Source organism: Diabrotica virgifera, chromosome 2, assembly GCF_917563875.1.
Source record: "Diabrotica virgifera virgifera chromosome 2, PGI_DIABVI_V3a".
Lineage (NCBI taxonomy): Eukaryota > Metazoa > Arthropoda > Insecta > Coleoptera > Chrysomelidae > Diabrotica > Diabrotica virgifera.
Window position 1 is genome coordinate 257,137,160 of NC_065444.1, and position 20,853 is coordinate 257,158,012.

A 20,853-nucleotide genomic window follows, 5' to 3' on the forward strand; every position below is an offset into this window, starting at 1 on the left:
TACAAACAAAAAACTTTATTTACTTTACATACACATTGTATAAACCTATTTATTGACTATTATTTTTGTTTCTGTTTTTGTTGAATGTTCAGCCTCGGATAGTGTTTCACTTGCTTTTTTGAATTCACTAATTTTGTCTTTAACATACTGTTCTGCTGAGAATCCCTCTGCTTCTTTACACTGCTGGATCAGTTCTGCCTGGAAAGCCTTTTCTTTCTTTAATTCTCTTCGTTGTCTTTTCTGGAATATTAAAAAAAGTATATCAGGTAACATCTTTTATCTTAACATATCACACATCAGGATGATTGTATTCCAGCCATATATGAGGCTATGCATCCAACAAGGGCGAACTCAATTTTGGGCGATTTTTTTTCTTTTACCATTCTTTTCTAAGTTCTTTTACAATTCTGATATAATATTTCTTATATAAGTAAATTAAGTCCATTAGTCAGTCCATAATTATTTCATGAACATACTCCTGGGCCAAAAAAAATTGCACACATTTGTTAACAAGATTTTGAGAAAATGAAAACTTTTAATGTATGAATTGTTTTATAACTATTCAAGTTTTAAAGTGCTTGCCCCGATGCCCTTAAGGGCACTAAGGATTATGAGAAAGAAGAAGAAGTGTTTGTAATATCTATTTACTGTACTAAGCAATTAGTTGTTAACACGTTAAGCACCAGACAAAATATTGAAAAAATGCCTCGGGCCAAGGCATCACAGCAGTTTTGTCAATCCACAGCGGTCCCTAGGAACCTCCATGGCATTTGGGGAACTTCCTAAATCAGTCCCTAGGGACCACCATGGTGCTTAACGTTTTAAGAGTAAACAGTAGCATGTCATCAATATTTTTGTTTTTCGAAAGTTTTGTGAACTTTCAATAGTGAGGCAACAGTGCATCGGTAATTTGACACTGACAGTGACATTATACTATCAAAAACAATAATTTTTACAAATATTGAATGGGTTGCATATGTGAGTCCATATTAAATATAGTAATGAAACACAGACTTACTCACAATCATTTAATTATACTTTGACGACCGGTTTCGATCTCTACAATATACAGATCATCTTCAGGTCGGCGTTACAAGTAGTTAAATGCTACAATAAGAGAAAACTTGTGTTAGACCAGTGTCTGATTGAAGAGATGTTAATAGAAAGCCAAATTTAAAAAAATTTTTATAAAATTTTTTGACATAAAGGTTTGCAACTGTTGACATTTCAGAATATTGGTATATACAAAGTCAAACCTATGAGTAAAAATGCTCATAGTCATGTATGTGCAAATGGGTGCATACAGTTTGAATTTGTTGAAATTAAAATTTTTAACCATTAAAAAACAAAATAAACATAAACTGACTTAAATATGCTTCCAAATTCAAAGTAGTAATAATAAAAGAGATAGTAATATTGTTCTAATCTACTTACATGCCGTTACAAGGATTGCGTTGCAACTTAGTTGTTGTCATATTAGTACGTCCAAATTATGCTAATTGGTTTGTTGGGATAGTGATAGGGTAAACAGACATGTTACGTAGGTTAAAACACAGTAAGACTGTGTTTCTTACTGTGTTTTAACCTACGTAACATGTCTGTTTACCCTATCACTATCCCAACAAACCAATTAGCATAATTTGGACGTACTAATATGACAACAACTAAGTTGCAACGCAATCCTTGTAACGGCATGTAAGTAGATTAGAACAATATTACTATCTCTTTTATTATTACTACTTTGAATTTGGAAGCATATTTAAGTCAGTTTATGTTTATTTTGTTTTTTAATGGTTAAAAATTTTAATTTCAACAAATTCAAACTGTATGCACCCATTTGCACATACATGACTATGAGCATTTTTACTCATAGGTTTGACTTTGTATATACCAATATTCTGAAATGTCAACAGTTGCAAACCTTTATGTCAAAAAATTTTATAAAAATTTTTTTAAATTTGGCTTTCTATTAACATCTCTTCAATCAGACACTGGTCTAACACAAGTTTTCTCTTATTGTAGCATTTAACTACTTGTAACGCCGACCTGAAGATGATCTGTATATTGTAGAGATCGAAACCGGTCGTCAAAGTATAATTAAATGATTGTGAGTAAGTCTGTGTTTCATTACTATATTTAATAATTTTTACACTCATAGGCGCGCTAAATGTTACTGAATCAGTCACATTCGATTTCTTGTTGTAGAAAATTGATTTTTAGTAGATCCAATGTGACACAAAATCTAGACACGGGATAAAAAAGTTTATTTAAAGAAAGTAATTTTTTGTTCTTCTTAATGGAGGTAAAGGCTCCTTTTTGCAATATTTTATTTAGTTATAGAGTAATTTCATACTAACATAATTAACATACTAACATATTTCTCAAATTGGGCTCTGTACTGCCATTCTTTATTATATTACGAATATGTGTGCCAAATATCTCGACAAAATATTCAAAATTACAGCCGAAATCTTGGACCCCGTTTGTTGCTACCTGTTGATCGCTACTGTTGCCTCTTAATCATTATTATAAATAGTATCATAATACCCTTGTAAAAAAATTTCAAAAATAAAAATGTATTTCTCAAATATCTCTTGTTATTGTAGTATGTTGTTTATAAATAAAATTTTTGAAGACGAACACTGTAGTAACTCAATCAAATCCAAGATCTTGATGAAATTTTTAGTCATACAAAATAATCCCAATTGTCTACATATTCACTAGGTGAAAAAATGAGAAATGTAGTAGTGGTATAATTAATAAATGAAAGAACATAACTTTTCACAATTATTTTTAACACTTTAACGACCATGTGTATAAAATATGGACACACTCATACTTTCACAGTCTATGTGACCATATTTGGACATACATAATGCTGTTACTATTAACATGTTGGCGGACAGTGCGTTAAATGTATAAAGGCAGATAGACTGACAGCAGGACGGATAGCGAATGTTGTTCCTCACGAAAATATTTTTACATTTTTATATGCAGCAAACAGTCCACATCAACAAAAAGTTCAGCAGACACGAGCAAATTTGCGTCAAATACAACGTACAACATAAATTTTTATTGATGTGTTCTATCCGTCAATGTGTTAACTAAAGAACAGTCAGACCAGAGGTAAATGTAAGCCAAAATGTCTCGGTCGTTAAAGTTTTTAACATCATTGTCTCAGAATGAATGATTTTGAGTTATGGCAGTTTTTGTTTGGACGGTATATATCTAATATTGTCGCCTTAGTACTATAACTTGATAACTCCAAAATTGACGTTGTTGAGATAACTAATTTACAAGATGTATTTTATTTGCCTCCATATTGTGTAAGAACTTGGTAGCTCGCTCCAAACAGGTTGAGTATTTATTTATGATTGACGAAAGTTGATAAAACTCAAATGCCCCTAATATTCAGTGCTAAAACTTGACAAGATAAGTTATCAAGCTATTGTTAAATTGAAATAATCGTGAATACGACATACACTGAATGCTATAACTAGCTAAATCTAGTTATCTAGTAGTTGTAGCATGTGTTTTTCTGAAACCATTGAGCCTACCACGTAATTGCTATCTGTTTATTCGGTTAATGTTCATGCAAAAATTCGAGAATTGTTAGCAGATCTGGCAACCCCCATGGCAGAGGGCCAATTTTCACCAAAATAATGCTTAAAATATTCGTTTTGTTAAAAAGTTAACTTAGATGCAACTTGGCACGACATGCGACATTACCAAATGTTAACATCATGGTAGTGCTAAAAGTTGATAACTTTAATTTTTCATGTTATTTTCCATATTGGAAAACAAATTTGCACTGTATTCCTAAATAGATCAGTAGCCAAAAAGTTAAGGAACAGTATTTTAGAGCTGCAGAGTGAATTCCGTAATTACCAACATCATGGTAGCAGCACAAATATCTTTAAAATCTTTAAACTCGTTTATCTCAAAACTACCAATTTTGAGTTATCAAGTTATAGTATTAAGGCGACGATATGATAAAGAGTATTCAATTATCTCAGTTATGGTAATAATGAATTACTTAAGTATTGATCAAATCCATCATACGTAAATAACTATCAGAACTTACTTTTGCCCATTCAAACTTCATTCGCTTTCTCAATTTTTTCAGTTTATGTTTCTTCATCTTTTTCCTCCTGATTACGATCATTTTCACCGCCTCTTTCTTGATACTATCATCAAATGCTGGTGCTTCAATTACATCCTGTTTATTTGGTTCTATTGCAGGTATGATTATTTTGATAGTATTTGGGAGATCTATCTTTAAATTTGGACATCGCGGAAGATTGAAGTTATCGTTTTGTCGATATATCCAAGGATTTTGAATAGTACTTGTGGATGTTTCTAATACAGGGATAAATTTTGCAGCAGTAGTTGCTTTTCCTATGCTTAAATTAGACAGTTCTCTAATGGGTATTGCAACTAAAAACCGTAATTTATATAGATTAATACGTGTATGAAATTAATTCTTTTTACTCTTACCTGTTTTTATTTTCGGTATCCTTAGAAATCTGAGTAACATCTTTTTTATCTTAAATCTATAATAAAGTTATAAAGTTAAATCAAGTTAAATTAAATTTTAAGGTTATGTTTAGTCCCTTCCTTCTTCTTCTATTTATTTTTTTGACTGTCTAAGGTCTACGGTTACGTTGTGGCTACTGTCAATTCTGACGTTTAGATATGTGGAAATGTAGGGTTATGTTTTTCTTTTATTTATAAAATAAATATTTTATTACACTTTTATTTATATACGTTATGTTTATTATACAATGGATTCTCTAAAGTCACCACACTCAACCTATAAAAACTCACAAAGTTGGACTGACGACTTGCCAGTTTGTAAGAATACTGGAATAGGATATTCAACAAACCAAATTTATAGAGAGGATGGAAACCCCCAAGAAGAGCATACTTATGAAGACTGCAGTTGTCACTTTAAATTTAATGAAGGTTTCTATTGGTGAGTTACCCTACCCGATTATCTGTTGAATTTAACATTAAGGCTCTACACGATAAAATCGTTTTTTAAGGCTTAGACGCTCCATCATACACTTCGTAGCACCTCAACTAATCACTAGTACCAGTTACTAGAAGCATGTAACCACTCTTTACAGTGCTAGGGTCATATCAAGCATGGGGAACCTACTAGTTCCAGTAAATAGGATTGCTTTCTATTTACTTGACTGCCATGAACACTCAGAGTGAATACTCCACTGGAATATTATTATCATTATTTATTATTTTCAACAATGATGTAAATTATGTTGAGCGTCTGGAATTTATTAGTCTTTTTGCAGATGACACATTAATTGTATGCAGTGGTGATGTTATTGTTGAGGTTGTTAGAAGGATACAGTGGTTGTTAAAAAGAATTGAGATATTTTTGGATGCTAACAAGTTAAAACTTAATGCGAGTAAAACAAAGTCAATGATAGTCTCTAGTCGGTATAAATTAAACAATATACTTAAGTATGGAAAATTTGAAACTAAAAGTTAATAATGAATGCATTGAATGGGTCAATGAAATTAAATATCTTCGATTTATACTGGATAATACACTCTCTCTGAAATCTCATTTTCAATATATTTGCAAGAAAATATCTAAAAAATTATTTTTCTTTAATACAATTAGCAAAGATATATCATTCTTTTCAAGGATCACTGTATTTAGAAGTATAATTCAGCCCCATTTTGACTACTGTTTAAGTTTTTTATATCTAGGTGATAAAGGATCAATTCAATCATTGCAAATTTTGTATAACAGAGGTATGAGAACAATTCTTCGATGCAATCGCTACACACCAATTGAAATTATGTATTCTTCTCTAGGTTAGTTTTCAGTTCGACAAAGGCTTTACTACCTTACTATGGTTTTCATTGTTAAATTAAAAAAAGGAATGTTGCCTGCATATTTTAATGAATATGTTGCATTGAGAGGTTCATTCATATACCACGAGAAATATTGAAGATTGTTACATTCAAAAAACTAATAAACATAGTACAATGACATCCTTGTTTTACAAATGTATGAATGAATTTAACCATCTTCCCCCAGTGTTAATGCAGTGACAGTTCCAACTTTTAAAAAATTACTAAAAACATATATTTTACCTGGTTAAACAATCATATTTAATAAGTCTGTATGTGTTGCATGTTGCATGTATTGTATAGTGTATATTACATTTAATTAAGCAAATTTTTATATTTATTGTTAGTAGGCTTTCTATTTGAATAAAGAATTTAATAAAACACTAATTTTCACAAGGGGAGTACTAAAAATCAGTACTTGGTTTGTGACTCATACAAGTTAGTAGCTTTGTGTAACTGAGCCTTGATGGTTTTCACTTCTGGAGAAGTTACTTAGAACAGAGATGAGGATTATTTCTCATACCAATTTCTTCACTGATGCATTTTTCTTAGGCTCCCTATTGTGCTTCTATACTGATTGTATTTTAAAGATACTGCAAACGATTTACATTTATTTACTTCATCTGAAAGGTCTTAGGTCAAAAACTTTTCTGACTATGGCATCTCCCTCTTGCCTGATTACATGTCCTATCCATCTAATCCATGCTACCTTAATGAATTTTACATCAGGTTCTCCAAAACTTCTATTCAACTCAAAGTTAAGTTTAGATTAGAGTTTTTGGTTTGGTTAGGTTAGTTCGACCCAATAATTCTTCATAATTGTGTTTCTTGTTTTTTTGTTTGTGTATATATTTTTAAGTCTTACACCCAAGAGGTGCTACTTTTGTATATGCTAGTAATATATTATAAAGGGTAGCTCTACCTTCAGTAAGTTTATATGTTTATTTAGTATTGCAATTAGCAGTATGCTTTTTCATGGGGCTATGCTAATGACACTGTGATTCTTGTGAGTAGCATGGAGGAGCTGAGTTGCCTGATAAGTAAGATATAAAGAACAAGTGCACAATACGAGCACAAACTAGACATCACAAAAACCAAATGGATGTGAACCCCAACAATGAGCAAGACAAATGATATTAGATGATCAAAGAATTTAACATGTGGATTCTTACACTTACTTAGGAACAACAGTTCATTCAAGTTAAGATCAAGCAAAAGATATACATACTTACAATAATAGAACAAGCAATGAAGTACACTAGCATGAAGTAAATTTTACCAGCCTCTAACAGTTTCACCATACCTCTCAAAATCTGACTTCTTAAATGCTATGTATTTCCAGTTTTGCATATGGAATGGAAGCATGGACAATGACTGCAATATTAATGAGAAAAGTAAAGAAAATGTGGGCTTACCAACATATAGTGCGTATATCCTGGACCAAGCATGTGACCAACGAGGAGGTATTACGCCAGATAGGTAAGGAGTGAGAGGTAGGAATAACTATACAGAAAAGAAAGTTAGAATAATTGGGTTACGTTATGAGGCACAGTAAATATATAATACTTCAGCTAATTTATCCAATGGAAAATAGACAGCAGAAGGGGTCCAGGGAGGAGGACACACTAGTGGCTCCAAAACTTGTGGCAATGGTTCGGATTGTCATCTGCGGTAGGTCAGCAGTGTAGAGCAAGTACAATATCGGTCCCAAGACACTTCCTTGTGGTACTCCGGCTTTTATTGGTCTTAGGCTTGTGTATTCATTATCCTGCTTGACTAGGAAATGTCGGTTGGAAATATAGTTTTTTAGGATTTGATGAAAAGGATGGGGAAGGTTTTTCTTTAGTTTAAAGAGCAGACCAGCATGCCAAACCTTGTCGAAGGCCTGACCAATGTCCAGGAATGCAGCAGAACAATACCTTTTATTTTCTAAATCACTTCTGATGTGTTTTACCAGTCTATGTACCTGTTCTATCGTTCCGTGTTGTGTTCTGAACCCAAATTGGTGTTGGGGAATTAGTTTCCTTTCTTCTATAACTGGGGATAATTGTTTAAGGAGAAGTTTTTCCAAGATTTTTGTGTGTGTGTGAAAAAATGGCTTGAATGCGGGTCCGTTAGCCACAGATTTTTATTTTATTTTTACCTCAATTTATTAGTTTTGTTATATTTTTACCTATTTCACTTAAATGACTATATTTGTTTCTTTCAAGTAGTTTATGAGTAATTTAAATATTTCCATTTTATGACAACTTAGTAGATATTCTATACTAATTGGAAAATGAACTTGTGTTTGTCGTAAATTGTAATATAATTGATTTATGTCTCTCGTTAATTTTGCATTCAAAGAAAATATGGTTCAAATCTCTAATCGAAACATTATCACAAAAACAGATTGATGAATTAACTATTCCTAATTTGTGCCGATGTGCCTCATATTTTCCGTGTCGAGTTTTTAATCTGACGATAGTAGAAATATCTTGCTTTGGCAGGTTATACTTAAATACGTATTCAGGTGGCGGAGGAAGTTCTTGATGCAAAGAAAAATATAAATTTTTTGATATGTTTGAAATATTTTTCCATTGTTTTTTCCATATTTTATTTATTCTATCTTTTACGTCATTTATTGCATCTGTCGATAAGATCTGAGTTAGGATCTCACCATTTTTTATTGCAATATTTTTGATAGAATTATAGATTTTTGATAAAATTATAGATTTTTGATAGAACAGGTAGCATGCTTATTGGTCTGTATGAAGTCACCTGAGTTTTATTTTTCCCTGGCTTAGGTATGAGAATAATTTGAGCAACTTTCCATTGTTCTGGGTAGTATCCCAGCCTCATAATAACCATGTTAATTGCCAATGTTCAGAACGGACAAGGCACATGAAGAAGAAGATGCTTTTTTATTTCTTGTAAATCTATACAGGGTGTTTCATTGGGAAAGGGATTGGGATACGTTAACTGTAGAAAAAGGACACTTAGGCGATCTCAAAAATACCATACTTAATGGGTCTTACTTCATTAATAACTAAGATACTGGGTGTTTTATCTATTTTGCCATTTTCTTACTTGGTTCATAACTTTTTAACCACACTGTATATTCATTTTATATTTGGCACGCAAATATTCTTTAAGGTGTACAATAAAATAATTTATTTATAATTGTAAAAAAATCCAGGTCCGGATTAAAAAATATTGGAAAAATGTTCCGACCCAAAAACAACACCCTGTACAATAAATTTTTTTAAAATGGATTTTGTATTTGAAAAGATAATGAAAAACTAAATTTAGTGGTATAGGTACTTTGAATTTTTGGCAAAATGATTTTTTGGGAAAATTTTGAATTTGAATTCTGAAATTATGTGAATCGCGAGAGTTCTAAGTAAAAAAAATTGAAATACAACTTACAACTTGTTAACCACACTGTATATTTATTTTGTATTTACCACGCGAATATTCTCTAATCTGTCCAATCAATTAATTTATTTACAATTATAAAAAATCCAAGTCCGGATTAAAAAATATTGGAAAAATGTTGCTACCCAAAAAACCACCCTGTACATTAAATTAAAAAAAAAAAGGGTTTTTTAATTTGAAATGAGGATGAAAAACTAAATTTAGTGGTATACTTTGAATTTTCGGCAAAATTATTTTTCTGGTAAAATTTCAAATTTGAATTCTGAAATTTTGTGAATTGCGAGAGCTCTAAATAGAAAAAAATTAAAATGCGCCTTAATAGTGGAGTCAATGAAGGTGGATATGAGCTATTACCTCCGATTTCGTTCAACCTCCATCGATTTTCATAAAAATTGGTGAGTGGTTAGAGGATATCTCAAGAAATAAAGGTGACATGGTGTTAACTTGCGCTTTTACTCTGGGGGTGGATGCCACCCCTCCTCGGGGGTGACAAATATTTTATAAAAAATAACCCCACAATTCGATAGAGGGACAAATTATAATCAAAATTTGTTATATAAAGTTATTAAAATAAATCAAAACTTTTTGAGTTATTAAAATAAATCAAAACTTTTTGAGTTATTAAAGATCAAAAATGTAAATTTTTCGTAAGAAAAATGCATGTTTTTAACCGATTTTTCATAGATAACTCAAAAACTATAAGTTTTTACAAAAAAGTTATTATTACCAAAATTGAAGCTAGTAAAAAATGGAATAAAGTTCTTACTAAAAAACCTTTTAGTATTAAGTAAAAGTGAGTTATAGGTAATTGAATGCACAATTTTTTCGGCGAGTACCCAAATCTAAGTATTCAAGCTTAAATTACGGGAAAATGATGCATTTTATAACATAAACTTATTAAACATTTGTGAAAGTACTTAGAAATATCTATCAAATGAGATACCAAACAAGTTAATAGCATTAAAATTTATGCTCCAAAAATTTTTCAAACTTCACGTTTTAAAAATTTTTTCAAAAAATTTTATTGTTTTTTTTTTAATAATTCCGTCAATTTTTATGATATCAGGTTCACTTAAGAACGGTTTGAAAGGTAATTCCAAAGGCTAGTAAAACGCGTTCAATTTAATCTTTTAAACCCCTTATCTTTTTAAAAATCAAAGATTAAATGGCCACGGTTATATTATGGTTCTCGCAGCAAAATTTAAGCTTTAAACGTTTCTATCTCGGTTATTTTTCACCCTACGGAAATTATAAAACAGGTATAATATTTTATATAGAAAAAACTAAAATTTGGTTATTTACCATTTTTTACGTATATTGAGAATTTTTATAGATACAGTAGACTCGCGATTATCCGAGGTAACTGGGACCGTGACTACCTCGGATACGAAAAAAATCGGTTAACACTGAGATTGGTTATTTTGATAGAAAAACACGTAAATAATCATAACTGTGGATTTTTTAATGACAAAACTAATACAGTACTGTCTATAAAAGAAAAAACCATGTATCTTATCAATATTACTATTTAAAAAGTGTTTGATTTTGCATAAGCTTCAGTACTTTTTTTAATTTTGAGGCGGCGATTTTGCGCCAAGGTTGAAACTTTTAACTCACCAGTTATGACTTTTGCCTCGGTTAACCGAGGGGCTCGGATAACCGAGACTCGGATAATCGCGAGTCTACTGTATTATCAAAAGAAAACGAAAATGACGAACATTTTAAAAATTCTGATTTTTTAAAATTATATCTTTTTTTTCAAAAATATGCATTCTAACTTAGTGAAAATTGTTAAAATCATTAATTATGCTAATAAAAAGAAATTTTTGTAAGGACTACTATAAATTTTAATTTTTGTGGAAATGGCGTATGTTTTGTTTTTCACTTTTTCCTAAAAAATTCGTAGGGCTTCTCTTAGTTTCATCATAACCTGCTTAATTTTGATGCTATTAAATTCTTCTGGAGCTCATTTGTTAGGTATTTTAAAGTACTTTGATAAGTGTTTTGCAGGTATATTTTATAAAATGAATCGTTTTCCCGTTATTTAAGCTTCAATAGTTAGATTTAAATACTCATCGAAAAAAATATACATTCAGTTACCCATAACTCACTTTGAATTAACATTAGTTTAGTACTTTTAGTCAGCAGTGTATTCAGTTTTTTATTGTCTTCAATTTTAGTAAGAATAACTTTTTTGTTAAAGCTAATAGTTTTTGAGTTATACGTGAAACACAGCTTCAAAACATGCATTTTTTTACGAAAAAATAAAATCTTTGATCTTTAATAACTCAAAAAGTATTGATTTATGTTAATAACTTAATATAACAATTTTGCTTAGTATTTGTCCCTCTATCGATTTATGGTATTATTTTTAATAAAATAATTTTCACCCCAGAAAAGGGGTGGCATCCACCCCCAGGGTGAAAGCGCAAGTTGGCATCATGTCACCTTTGTTCCTTGAGGTGTCCTCTAACTGCTCACCAATTTTCATGAAAATCGATGGAGGTTCAACGAAATCGGAGGTGAAAACCTTCAGTGACTGCACTATAATTTTAATTAACACCATTATTTAATAGTGTAGGAAACAGAGGTTGAACCTTCCAAAATGAACACAAGTCGGGTTTTATTTTTTTTCTGGTAGATCAAGGGGTGCTTATTATAAGACTAACTTTTTCTGAAAAAATTTCGCCCCGGAACCCCCTTTTTCACCCCTTTAAAGGGGGTAATTTGTGGTTTTTGCGAAACGTAGCCCTTCCTGTACCTTTTACAAAAAAATTTTTTTATAGAAATATGAAGAGGACTATATTTTCTATGATTTATTTCCCGACAGCAAGGTCTATCATCCACCGTTTAGCGGGGGTGGCGCCCCAAAGTTGACAAGTTTTTAAAAAAGATGTTTTAAAAAAAATATATTTTTCCCTAACTTCAACGGAAATTAAGAAAAAGTGCTGCGACAATTTTTCACAAATAAGTGACTGATTTTTTGGTATAGGTTTCACTTAAGGGTAATTGCTCTATTTTTAATTACAGGGTGTTACATTTTAAAAAACCCCTTTTTATACCATCTTAACCGTTTATGCTAGAATAAAAAGACTTTCAGCGATTACCCATGTACTGGTGGTATTTACAAATTTATATAATACACCCCCATTTTTCCCCGGAACCACCCAAAAAAAAAGAAGAATTAATAAATAAAGTGATTCTCTTGGAATCCTTCACACACAATGCCCTTTATTAATATGCTTCATATATCATTTTGTGCACGTTATTATTACCCATGCACGGACAGCAAAAGCTATTTCCTAGTGCAACCCCTGTAGCCAAAAATAAATAAATAAAATGGGGGTTGAAATTTTTTTTTTGTTTTTTGCTTTTTGATCCATATGGGCATATGCCTCATCAATTCTGCTACTCAAAAATATATATGGTTATTGCAACATTCCTGCGGAAACCATCCCTATCCTTGAAAATATACTGCAGAAACTACCCCTATCCCTTGGCGAGCATGTTTTTACGATTTTCTCATTACCTATGCATTATTTTTAAACAAAACTTATACAAGGTTAAAGACCACTATTAACTCTAAAAATTAGGTCCTATTCATTTTTTTCGTATAAGCAACCGTTACGGCACAGTGGCGCCGTAAACTTCGTGATATGCTTTGGCGGGCTGCAGTTTTTGTTTTTTATTTCGTCACTTGTTTGTTTTATTGATAAAGTACTTATGTAAAATAAAACAACACAGTGTAAGCTACAAATTATGACCTATACACATTTTATATTCTTTGCCCCCCAAAGCCACAGTGGTGGCCCAAAATCAATTTTTGCATATTTTCGCCACCTACACGCATTTTATTTCATTAATGCTACCTTAATAGCACAATATTCACCCTTACCCTTAAGTGGTCGCTAAGCAGTGGCGGATCCAGGGAGGGGTGATGGGGGCGATCACCCCCCTCTCACACCAAAAGTGATATTATATTTAAAGATTATAAAAATATTCATTTATTTTTATAGAAATTTAGCCAATTGGCACGCCCCTTAACGATGCTGGATCCGCCACTGTCGCTAAAACATAAAAAGGACGCCATCATTATAAAAATAATAATATAAGTATTTCTATAAAAATAAATGAATATTTTTATAATCTTTAAATATAATATCACTTTTAGTTTAAGGGGGGGGGTGATCGCCCCCATCACCCCTCCCTGGATTCGCCACTGCTTAGCGACCACTTAAGGGTGAATATTGTGCTATTAAGGTAGCATTAATGAAATAAAATGCGTGTATGTGGCGAAAATATGCAAAAATTGATTTTGGGCCACCACTGTGGCTTTGGGGGGCAAAGAATGTAAAATGTGTATAGGTCATAATTTGTAGCTTACACTGTGTTGTTTTATTTTACATAAGTACTTTATCAATAAAACAAACAGGTGACGAAATAAAAAACAAAAACTGGAGCCCGCCAAGCATATCACGAAGTTTACGGCGCCACTGTGCCGTAACGGTTGCTTATACGAAAAAAATTAATAGAACCTAATTTTTAGAGTAAATAGTGGTCTTTAACCTTGTATAAGTTTTGTTTAAAAAGAATGCATAAGTAATGAGGAAATTGTAAAAACATGCTCGCAAAGGGATAGGGGTAGTTTCTGCAGTATATTTTCAAGGATAGGGGTGGTTTCCGCAGGAATGTTGCAATAACCATATATGTTTTTGAAAAGCACTATTGATGAAGCATATGCCCGTATGGATCAAAAAGCAAAAAACAAAAAATAAGTTTCAACCCCCATTTTATTTATTTATTTTTGGCTACAGGGGTTGCACTAGGAAATCGCTTTTGGTGTCCATGCATGGGTAATAATAACGTGCACAAAATGATATATGAAGCATATTAATAAAGGGCATTGTGTGTGAAGGATTTCAAAAAAATCACTTTATTTATTAATTCTTCTTTTTTTTTGGGTGGTTCCGAGGAAAAAATGGGGGTAAATTATACAAATTTGTAAATAGCACCAGTACGTGGGTAATCACTGAAAGTCTTTTTACTCTAGCATAAACGGTTCAGATGGTATAAAAAGGGGTTTTTTAAAATGTAACACCCTGTAATTAAAAATAGGCCAATTACCCTTAAGTGAAACCTATACCAAAAAATCAGTCACTTAGTTGTGAATAATTGTCGCAGGATTTCTTCCTAATTTCCGTTACAGTTAGGGAAAAATATATTTTTTTTAAAAACATCTCTTTTAAAAACTTGTCAACTTTGGGGCGCCACCCCCGCTAAACGGTGGATGATAGACATATGCTGTCGGGAAATAAATCATAGAAAATATAGTCCTCTTCATATTTCTATAAAAAAAATTTTTGTAAAAGGTACAGGAAGGGCTACGTTCCGCAAAAACCACAAATTACCCCCTTTAAAGGGGTGAAAAAGGGGGTTCCGGGGCGAAATTTTTTCAGAAAAAGTTAGTCTTATAATAAGCACCCCTTGATCTACCAGAAAAAAAAATAAAACCGGACTTGTGTCCATTTTGCAAGGTTCAACCTCTGTTTCCTACACTATAATCTAAATTGGTAAAATGGTAACATTTCAGTGTTTTTTATTATGTGTGACAAATAGTTTATATCGAATATTCATCTTTAAATTATGAATAAATAATTAGAAGTCTATAAAAAATACATCACTTTCATCAACAAAGTATCTAAAAATTAAAACAAAACAGCAAACATTTGCAGAGTAATAACTAGGCAAAACTAAATTACTTATTCAAAATTACCACCATTAAACATTATTGTTATGTGTCAAAATGTTAATATTTTACCAATTTAGATTAAATAATGGTATTAAAATTAAAATTAAGTCGTGTTTTAATTTTTTTTACTTCGAACTTCGCAATTCACATAATTACAGAATTCAAGTTCAAAATTTTACCATAAAAATCATTTTGCCGAAAGTTCAAAGTATACCACTAAATTTGGGTGGTTTTTGGGTCAGAACATTTTTCCAATATTTTTTAATCCGGCCGTGGATTTTTTATAATTTTTTTTATGTAATTATGTTTATTTACAATCTACATCATTAAAAGAGTATTAAGTAAATTTGTTCCATGTTTTTGGGCATGAAGAAGAGACTTCCAATGATGTCTCATCTTATTATATTTATATTTAAGTTTTAAAATAGGTCCTGAGGCCAGGTTCTATCTAGTCTCCTTGTGGCAGGGCCATTATAAAACAATTCCCTTACTAACTCATTTTCATGGTGAATGGTACGCTCATTTTGTGACTCCGTGGCTCGATGGATTTCTTCTCTGATGAAAGGTATATTTAAGTCTTCGTAAAGTGTTTGATTAGTTACGTACCATGGTGCGTCCACTATTGATCTTAGAACTTTGGACTGAAATCTTTGGATGATAATCAGTGATGTTGACTTTGCACAGCCCCAGAGGTGTAGTCCGTAGTACCAAATAGGTTTGAGTATTGCTTTGTACAGAAGAATTTTGTTTTGGATGTTGAGTTTTGATCTGCGTCCAAGGAGTTACATACATTATAATTGTAAATAAATTAATTGATTGGCCACCTTAAAGAATATTCGCGTGTTAAATATAAATAAATATACAGTGTGGTTAACAAGTTGTAAGTCGTATTTCCATTTTTTTTCTACTTCAAGCTCTCGCAATTCACATAATTTCAGAATTCAAATTCAAAATTTTACCAGAAAAATCATTTTGCCGAAAATTCAAAGTGCACCATTAAATTTAGTAATTCATCCTCTTTTCAAATGCAAAATCCATTATAAAAAAATTTAATGTACAGGGTGTTGTTTTTGGGTCGAAATATTTTTCCAATATTTTTTTAATCCGGACCTGGATTTTTTACAATTGTAAATAAATTAATTTATTGCACACCTTAAAGAATATTTGCGTGCCAAATATAAAATAAATATGGATCCAAATAAATATGGTTTTTAACCACAGTGTGGTTAAAAAGTTATGAACCAAATAAGAAAATGGCAAAATGGATAAAACACCCAGTATCTGTGTTATTAATGAAGTAAGACCCATTAAGTATGGTATTTTTGAGACCGCCTAAGTGTCCTCTTTCTACAGTTAATGTATGTTACTTTCCCAATGAAACACCCTGTATTAGGGTCAGTCAGGGTAATTGGAAACACTATTTGAAATATCATGACATCTAAGCATTTGAAATTTATTTAAAAATATACTGTTTTATATTATAATAAAATAAAAGCTTTTGGCTATTATATGATAAGTCTACAGTAGAATCTCTTAAAAACTAGTAAGAAAAAGTAACAAAAAATAAGATATTCAAAGTTTCCATTTACCCCAGAAATTTTAAGAAAAAAGCTAAAAAATGGGGTAAAAGTAAACAACAATCTCAGGTTTTTAAACATGTAAATGGTCTTCAATTTTGGCTGACCATGCAGTAGACTGAGTAGACCCATTAGTTCCATCTCATCAGTTGGTATGTTTCTACTCTTTATGCAGTTGTAAATAACGCAATGTGGAATACTGTAGCAAGCAGCAGCCTCCCTATATGTTATTTTTTTTGTTTTAACGTCTGACACCTCATTTTTAAATCATTCAAAGAGTATTTCATCGATTCTCTCTTCTGTATGTACTTTCTCAACATTTTAAAAATGGCAAGACCTGTAACCTTAACATAAAAAATTGATTTCCATTTACTTCACATTGTTTCCATTTACCCCTAACAGGTGTTTTCATTTACCCCATGCTCAATATTTAAGGGGGTAATTGTGAACACTTACTGTATTTACTTCTTGTATTAAATAACATTCAAATTAACATTGTAGGTAATAGAAATATTCTTGTAGTAGTATAAATTATATAATCACTATGCGTACAGAGAGATAAAATTTTTAAAATATTGGCACTGTTCTAAATCGATTTATGTATGTGTTTAAAAACAATCAAATTTAAATTGCACAGAATAGACATTCACTTGGCTTGTAAACAAATGAATAACATACCACACAATAAGCAAATATGGAATTGTAATTCTGTGTAGGTGATATTGTTGCAATATTTCATTTCTAGCGGTAGGGAGTACTGTTTCCAATCACCCCTGTTTCCAATTACCCTGACTGACCCTATAATGTAAGCTTTCTAAATAAACATTATTATTATAATTCTCAAAATCTCAATATTACAGGTATGCAGTGTTTGATGGCCATGAAGGAAAGAGGGCTGCTGACTTCTGCTGCCAGAGGATGACTGCTGAGATCTACTTTTCACAACCAATGGAAAATCAGTCTGACGAGGAAGTCAAAGAACTACTGAATCAAGCTTTTATGACAGTAGAAAAGGGTTACATGCAGAGCTTGGAAGATTTATTAGCTGAAAGAACAAGTTTGATGTATGATATACCCGAAGGCCTAACTCAGTATGAAGCTTATCAGAAAGTACCACACATAGTTCAAAATATAAACAAAATAAACAATGAGTTGTCTTCGGGATCAGCGACAGCAGTAGCTCTGATCCATAATAATAAACTGTATGTAGCAAATGTTGGTAATTGTAGAGTTTTGTTGTGCCAAACAGATCTCAATGCAGTTCTTAAAGTGGTACAGCTGAGTGTGGATCACGATCTGAAAAATGAAGATGAACTTCTTCGACTTTCACAACTAGGAATCAATTTAAAAAGTCTTAGAAAGAGTGAGTAGATATTTTGACTAAGTTATTCCATTTATTTTTTACTTTTTATTTCAATGTTACGAATTTATGGACTATTAAGTATAGAGTAATCGAAAAAAAAAAAGAATGTGTGTGTACTTTGTACACACGTAAGAAGTTATATGTCTATTATATGATTTCAACGAAATTAATATACTTTAAACATTTTATTTATATTTTATTTAAATATTAAACTAATTTTAATACTTACTACTTTTCAAAAAATTTTATTAAAACAGTACCAAAAATTAAAAAATAAAAGAATAAAACACACACAAACACATTGAAAAATGCCACAAATAGTCCAGAGAAATAAGGTTTTTCTCGTGACACTTCCCCCTCCAGGCCGAAACCAAATTTTTTGAGTAGTATGGACATCTATATTATTAACCTATATGTTTCCTGCAGCCGATTTTGATGATATACATAGTTATAAACAAATGAAGATCGAAAAACGGTAAATTATCGCTTTTTTCGTCTATTACCAAAAAGTTAAGCACTTTAAACAAATTTGAGAGTAAGAAACTCATAAATCGTATAAAAAACTTCAATATGGCATTCGCTGAATATGTCCATCCTTATTGGTTGCTTAGAAAATTGCAAAATAAATCATAAATAATGAGTTTTTATAAATATTCATAACTTAGGTAAAAATTAACTTAGAATCTTCTTATTATACGGAATGCAGAGACTTCTTGTACTTAAATTATATTTTAAATTTCAAAGCAATTGGTCAAATAGTTTAAAAGTTATTTAATTTGTTTTTCCCAAATTAATTTTTTTTGCAACACTATAAGTCAGAAAATTATGAGGTTACAATAATACTTCGGACAGTTTATGAAAGAAGAACATTTATACTATTACCTTAATTAAAAATAAATTACAAAAAATAATTTTAAACAGTGTAAAATTATTTTGCAAAAACATGTCGATTTTTTGCTTACTTATAAACAATTAGAATAACTTTTTACCCGTTACCCGTAGAAAAATTATTTTTTCATATTTAGAAATACTGAATTTTTATACACATTTAGAAAGAAAAACAACTGTTCTAGGAGATTTAGGGACAAAGTTAGCCCCCCCATTTTTTTAATTCACATGTTTTTGCAAAATTATTTTGCAATATTTATAATTATTTTTTGTCATTTTTTTTAAATTAAATTAATACTGTAAATTTTCTTCTTTTATAAACTATCCAAAATATTACTGTAACTTCATCATTTTCTGACTTACAGTGTTGCAAAAAAAATTAATTTTTGATAAACAAATTAAATAACTTTTAAACTATTTGACCAATTGCTTTGAAATTTAGGGTATAATTTAAGCACCATAAGTCTCAGCTTTCCGTGTAATAAGAAGGTTCTAAGTTAATTTTAACATAAGTTATGAATATTTATAAAAACTCAAAATTTATGATTTATTTGGCAATTTTCTAAGTAACCAATAAGGATAGACATATTCAGCGAACGCCATATTGAAGTTTTTTATACGGTTTATGAGTTTATTACTCTCAAATTTGTTTAAAATGCCCAATTTTTTAGTAATAGACGAAAAAAGCGAAAATTTACCGTTTTCTGATCTTCATTTGTTTATAACTATGTATATCATCAAAATCGGCTGCAGGAAACATATAGGTTATTATTATAGATAACCATATTACTCGAAAAATTTGGTTTCAGCCTGGAGGGGGATGTGTCACCAACACGATATTTTTTTCCTTATTTCTCTGAACTAAAATGATTTCTGACAATAATTGTCGGAAAATTTTTTAACTACAGTCGGAAAAATGAAAGAATACCCATGAACGAACATATAAAACACGCTGTATTTTCCTGTCACCTTGTCACACAAAAAATTGGCCAGCTCAAGTACATGTAATAATTATTATTACATGTACTTGCGGTGGGCAATTTTCTTTGTGACAGGAAAATACAGCGTGTTTTATATGTTCGTTCATGAGTATTCTTTCATTTTTCCGACTGTAAATACATATTTTCTGAAAAAAAATTTATAATAAATATACTTACAATCATAAAATGTATAAAAAAACAAAAAAATAAAAGTTTCTATTGGGGTTCGAACCCGCTTATGTTTGCTCAGTTAGTTATTGGAATTCATTCATCTTACACTTCTACCCACGGAGACACCTGCATCATGTGGAAATATCGACGAACTAAACGGCTTAAACTTTTGACAGTTCTGAATTTAACCAAATTATTTTGATTTTTGTAGAATATTGAAATATTAAAACACAACAAAACATAGAGTAAGAAAATAAATATATTAGGTAAATATTGACAGAAATTTTGATGATAAAAAAATTATGTAAATCAAAGCATTACATGCTATTTTGATAGGTTCATTTTAAATTTTCCAAATAGGTAGGTACCTATTTAATTTTTATTAGGATACTGAAACATTTACAATTATTAGTACCTGTCGCTTTTAAAAACTATTTAAAAAGTCACTACAATTATAAACTTGCTTTTTTCTCTGCCATCACAACAATAAAAACTAATATACACAATTTTTGATCCATAATCTCCAACAATTATTGACAGATGATTTTAACACCCAATACGATCCCGTATAATTGACTAATATACTGTCGATGTGCGCATGCGCCAGGGAATGTAAAAATTCACCCTCGTGCCTAAAGAAGTATAACTTTAAAAAAATTGTAATTGAAATAGGCATTGGAATCACATTTTATATGACCTAGTACTATCCTAGTCACCCTCATGTTTTTGCACTGCAGGGAGTTTATGTACTTATCTTATTTTCCGCATATAGTTTAAAATCTATTTCTCACTATGCTTTCACAAAATCGGGATAAATAGAGGTGA

General features: G+C 30.9%; 2 protein-coding genes across 3 annotated transcripts in view; one reads left to right on the top strand and one right to left on the bottom strand.

The window, feature by feature from the left end:
- On the bottom strand, window positions 1-4,660 carry LOC114337737 (uncharacterized). The gene is made up of 3 exons (XM_028288262.2): window positions 4,498-4,660; window positions 4,085-4,437; window positions 1-240 (listed from the first exon to the last, which is right to left on the bottom strand). The coding sequence occupies exons 1-3, from the start codon at window positions 4,535-4,537 to the stop codon at window positions 46-48; spliced, it is 588 nt and encodes a 195-aa protein (XP_028144063.2). The 5' UTR covers window positions 4,538-4,660; the 3' UTR covers window positions 1-45.
- LOC114337736 (TGF-beta-activated kinase 1 and MAP3K7-binding protein 1-like) overlaps window positions 4,659-20,853 on the top strand; it is a 24,716-nt gene continuing 8,521 nt past the window's right edge. For both annotated transcript variants that reach the window (XR_007696317.1, XM_028288261.2), the window contains exons 1-2: window positions 4,659-4,975; window positions 17,487-17,989. Coding sequence is in view for 1 of the 2 variants with exons in the window: in XM_028288261.2 (XP_028144062.1) it covers window positions 4,785-4,975; window positions 17,487-17,989 (694 nt within the window). In the remaining variant the exon portion in view is untranslated. The remainder of the gene's footprint in view (window positions 4,976-17,486; window positions 17,990-20,853) is intronic.

What these genes read in the sequence shown, in the direction of transcription:
- LOC114337737 (XM_028288262.2), bottom strand. Translation starts at nt 4,537, where the DNA reads ATGTTACTCAGATTTCTAAGGATACCGAAAATAAAAACAG. An exon ending in GATACCGAAAATAAAAACAG is followed by an intron (nt 4,438 to 4,497) that starts GTAAGAGTAAAA and finishes TACGGTTTTTAG; the next exon opens with TTGCAATACCCATTAGAGAA. An exon ending in TGAAGTTTGAATGGGCAAAA is followed by an intron (nt 241 to 4,084) that starts GTAAGTTCTGAT and finishes TTAATATTCCAG; the next exon opens with AAAAGACAACGAAGAGAATT.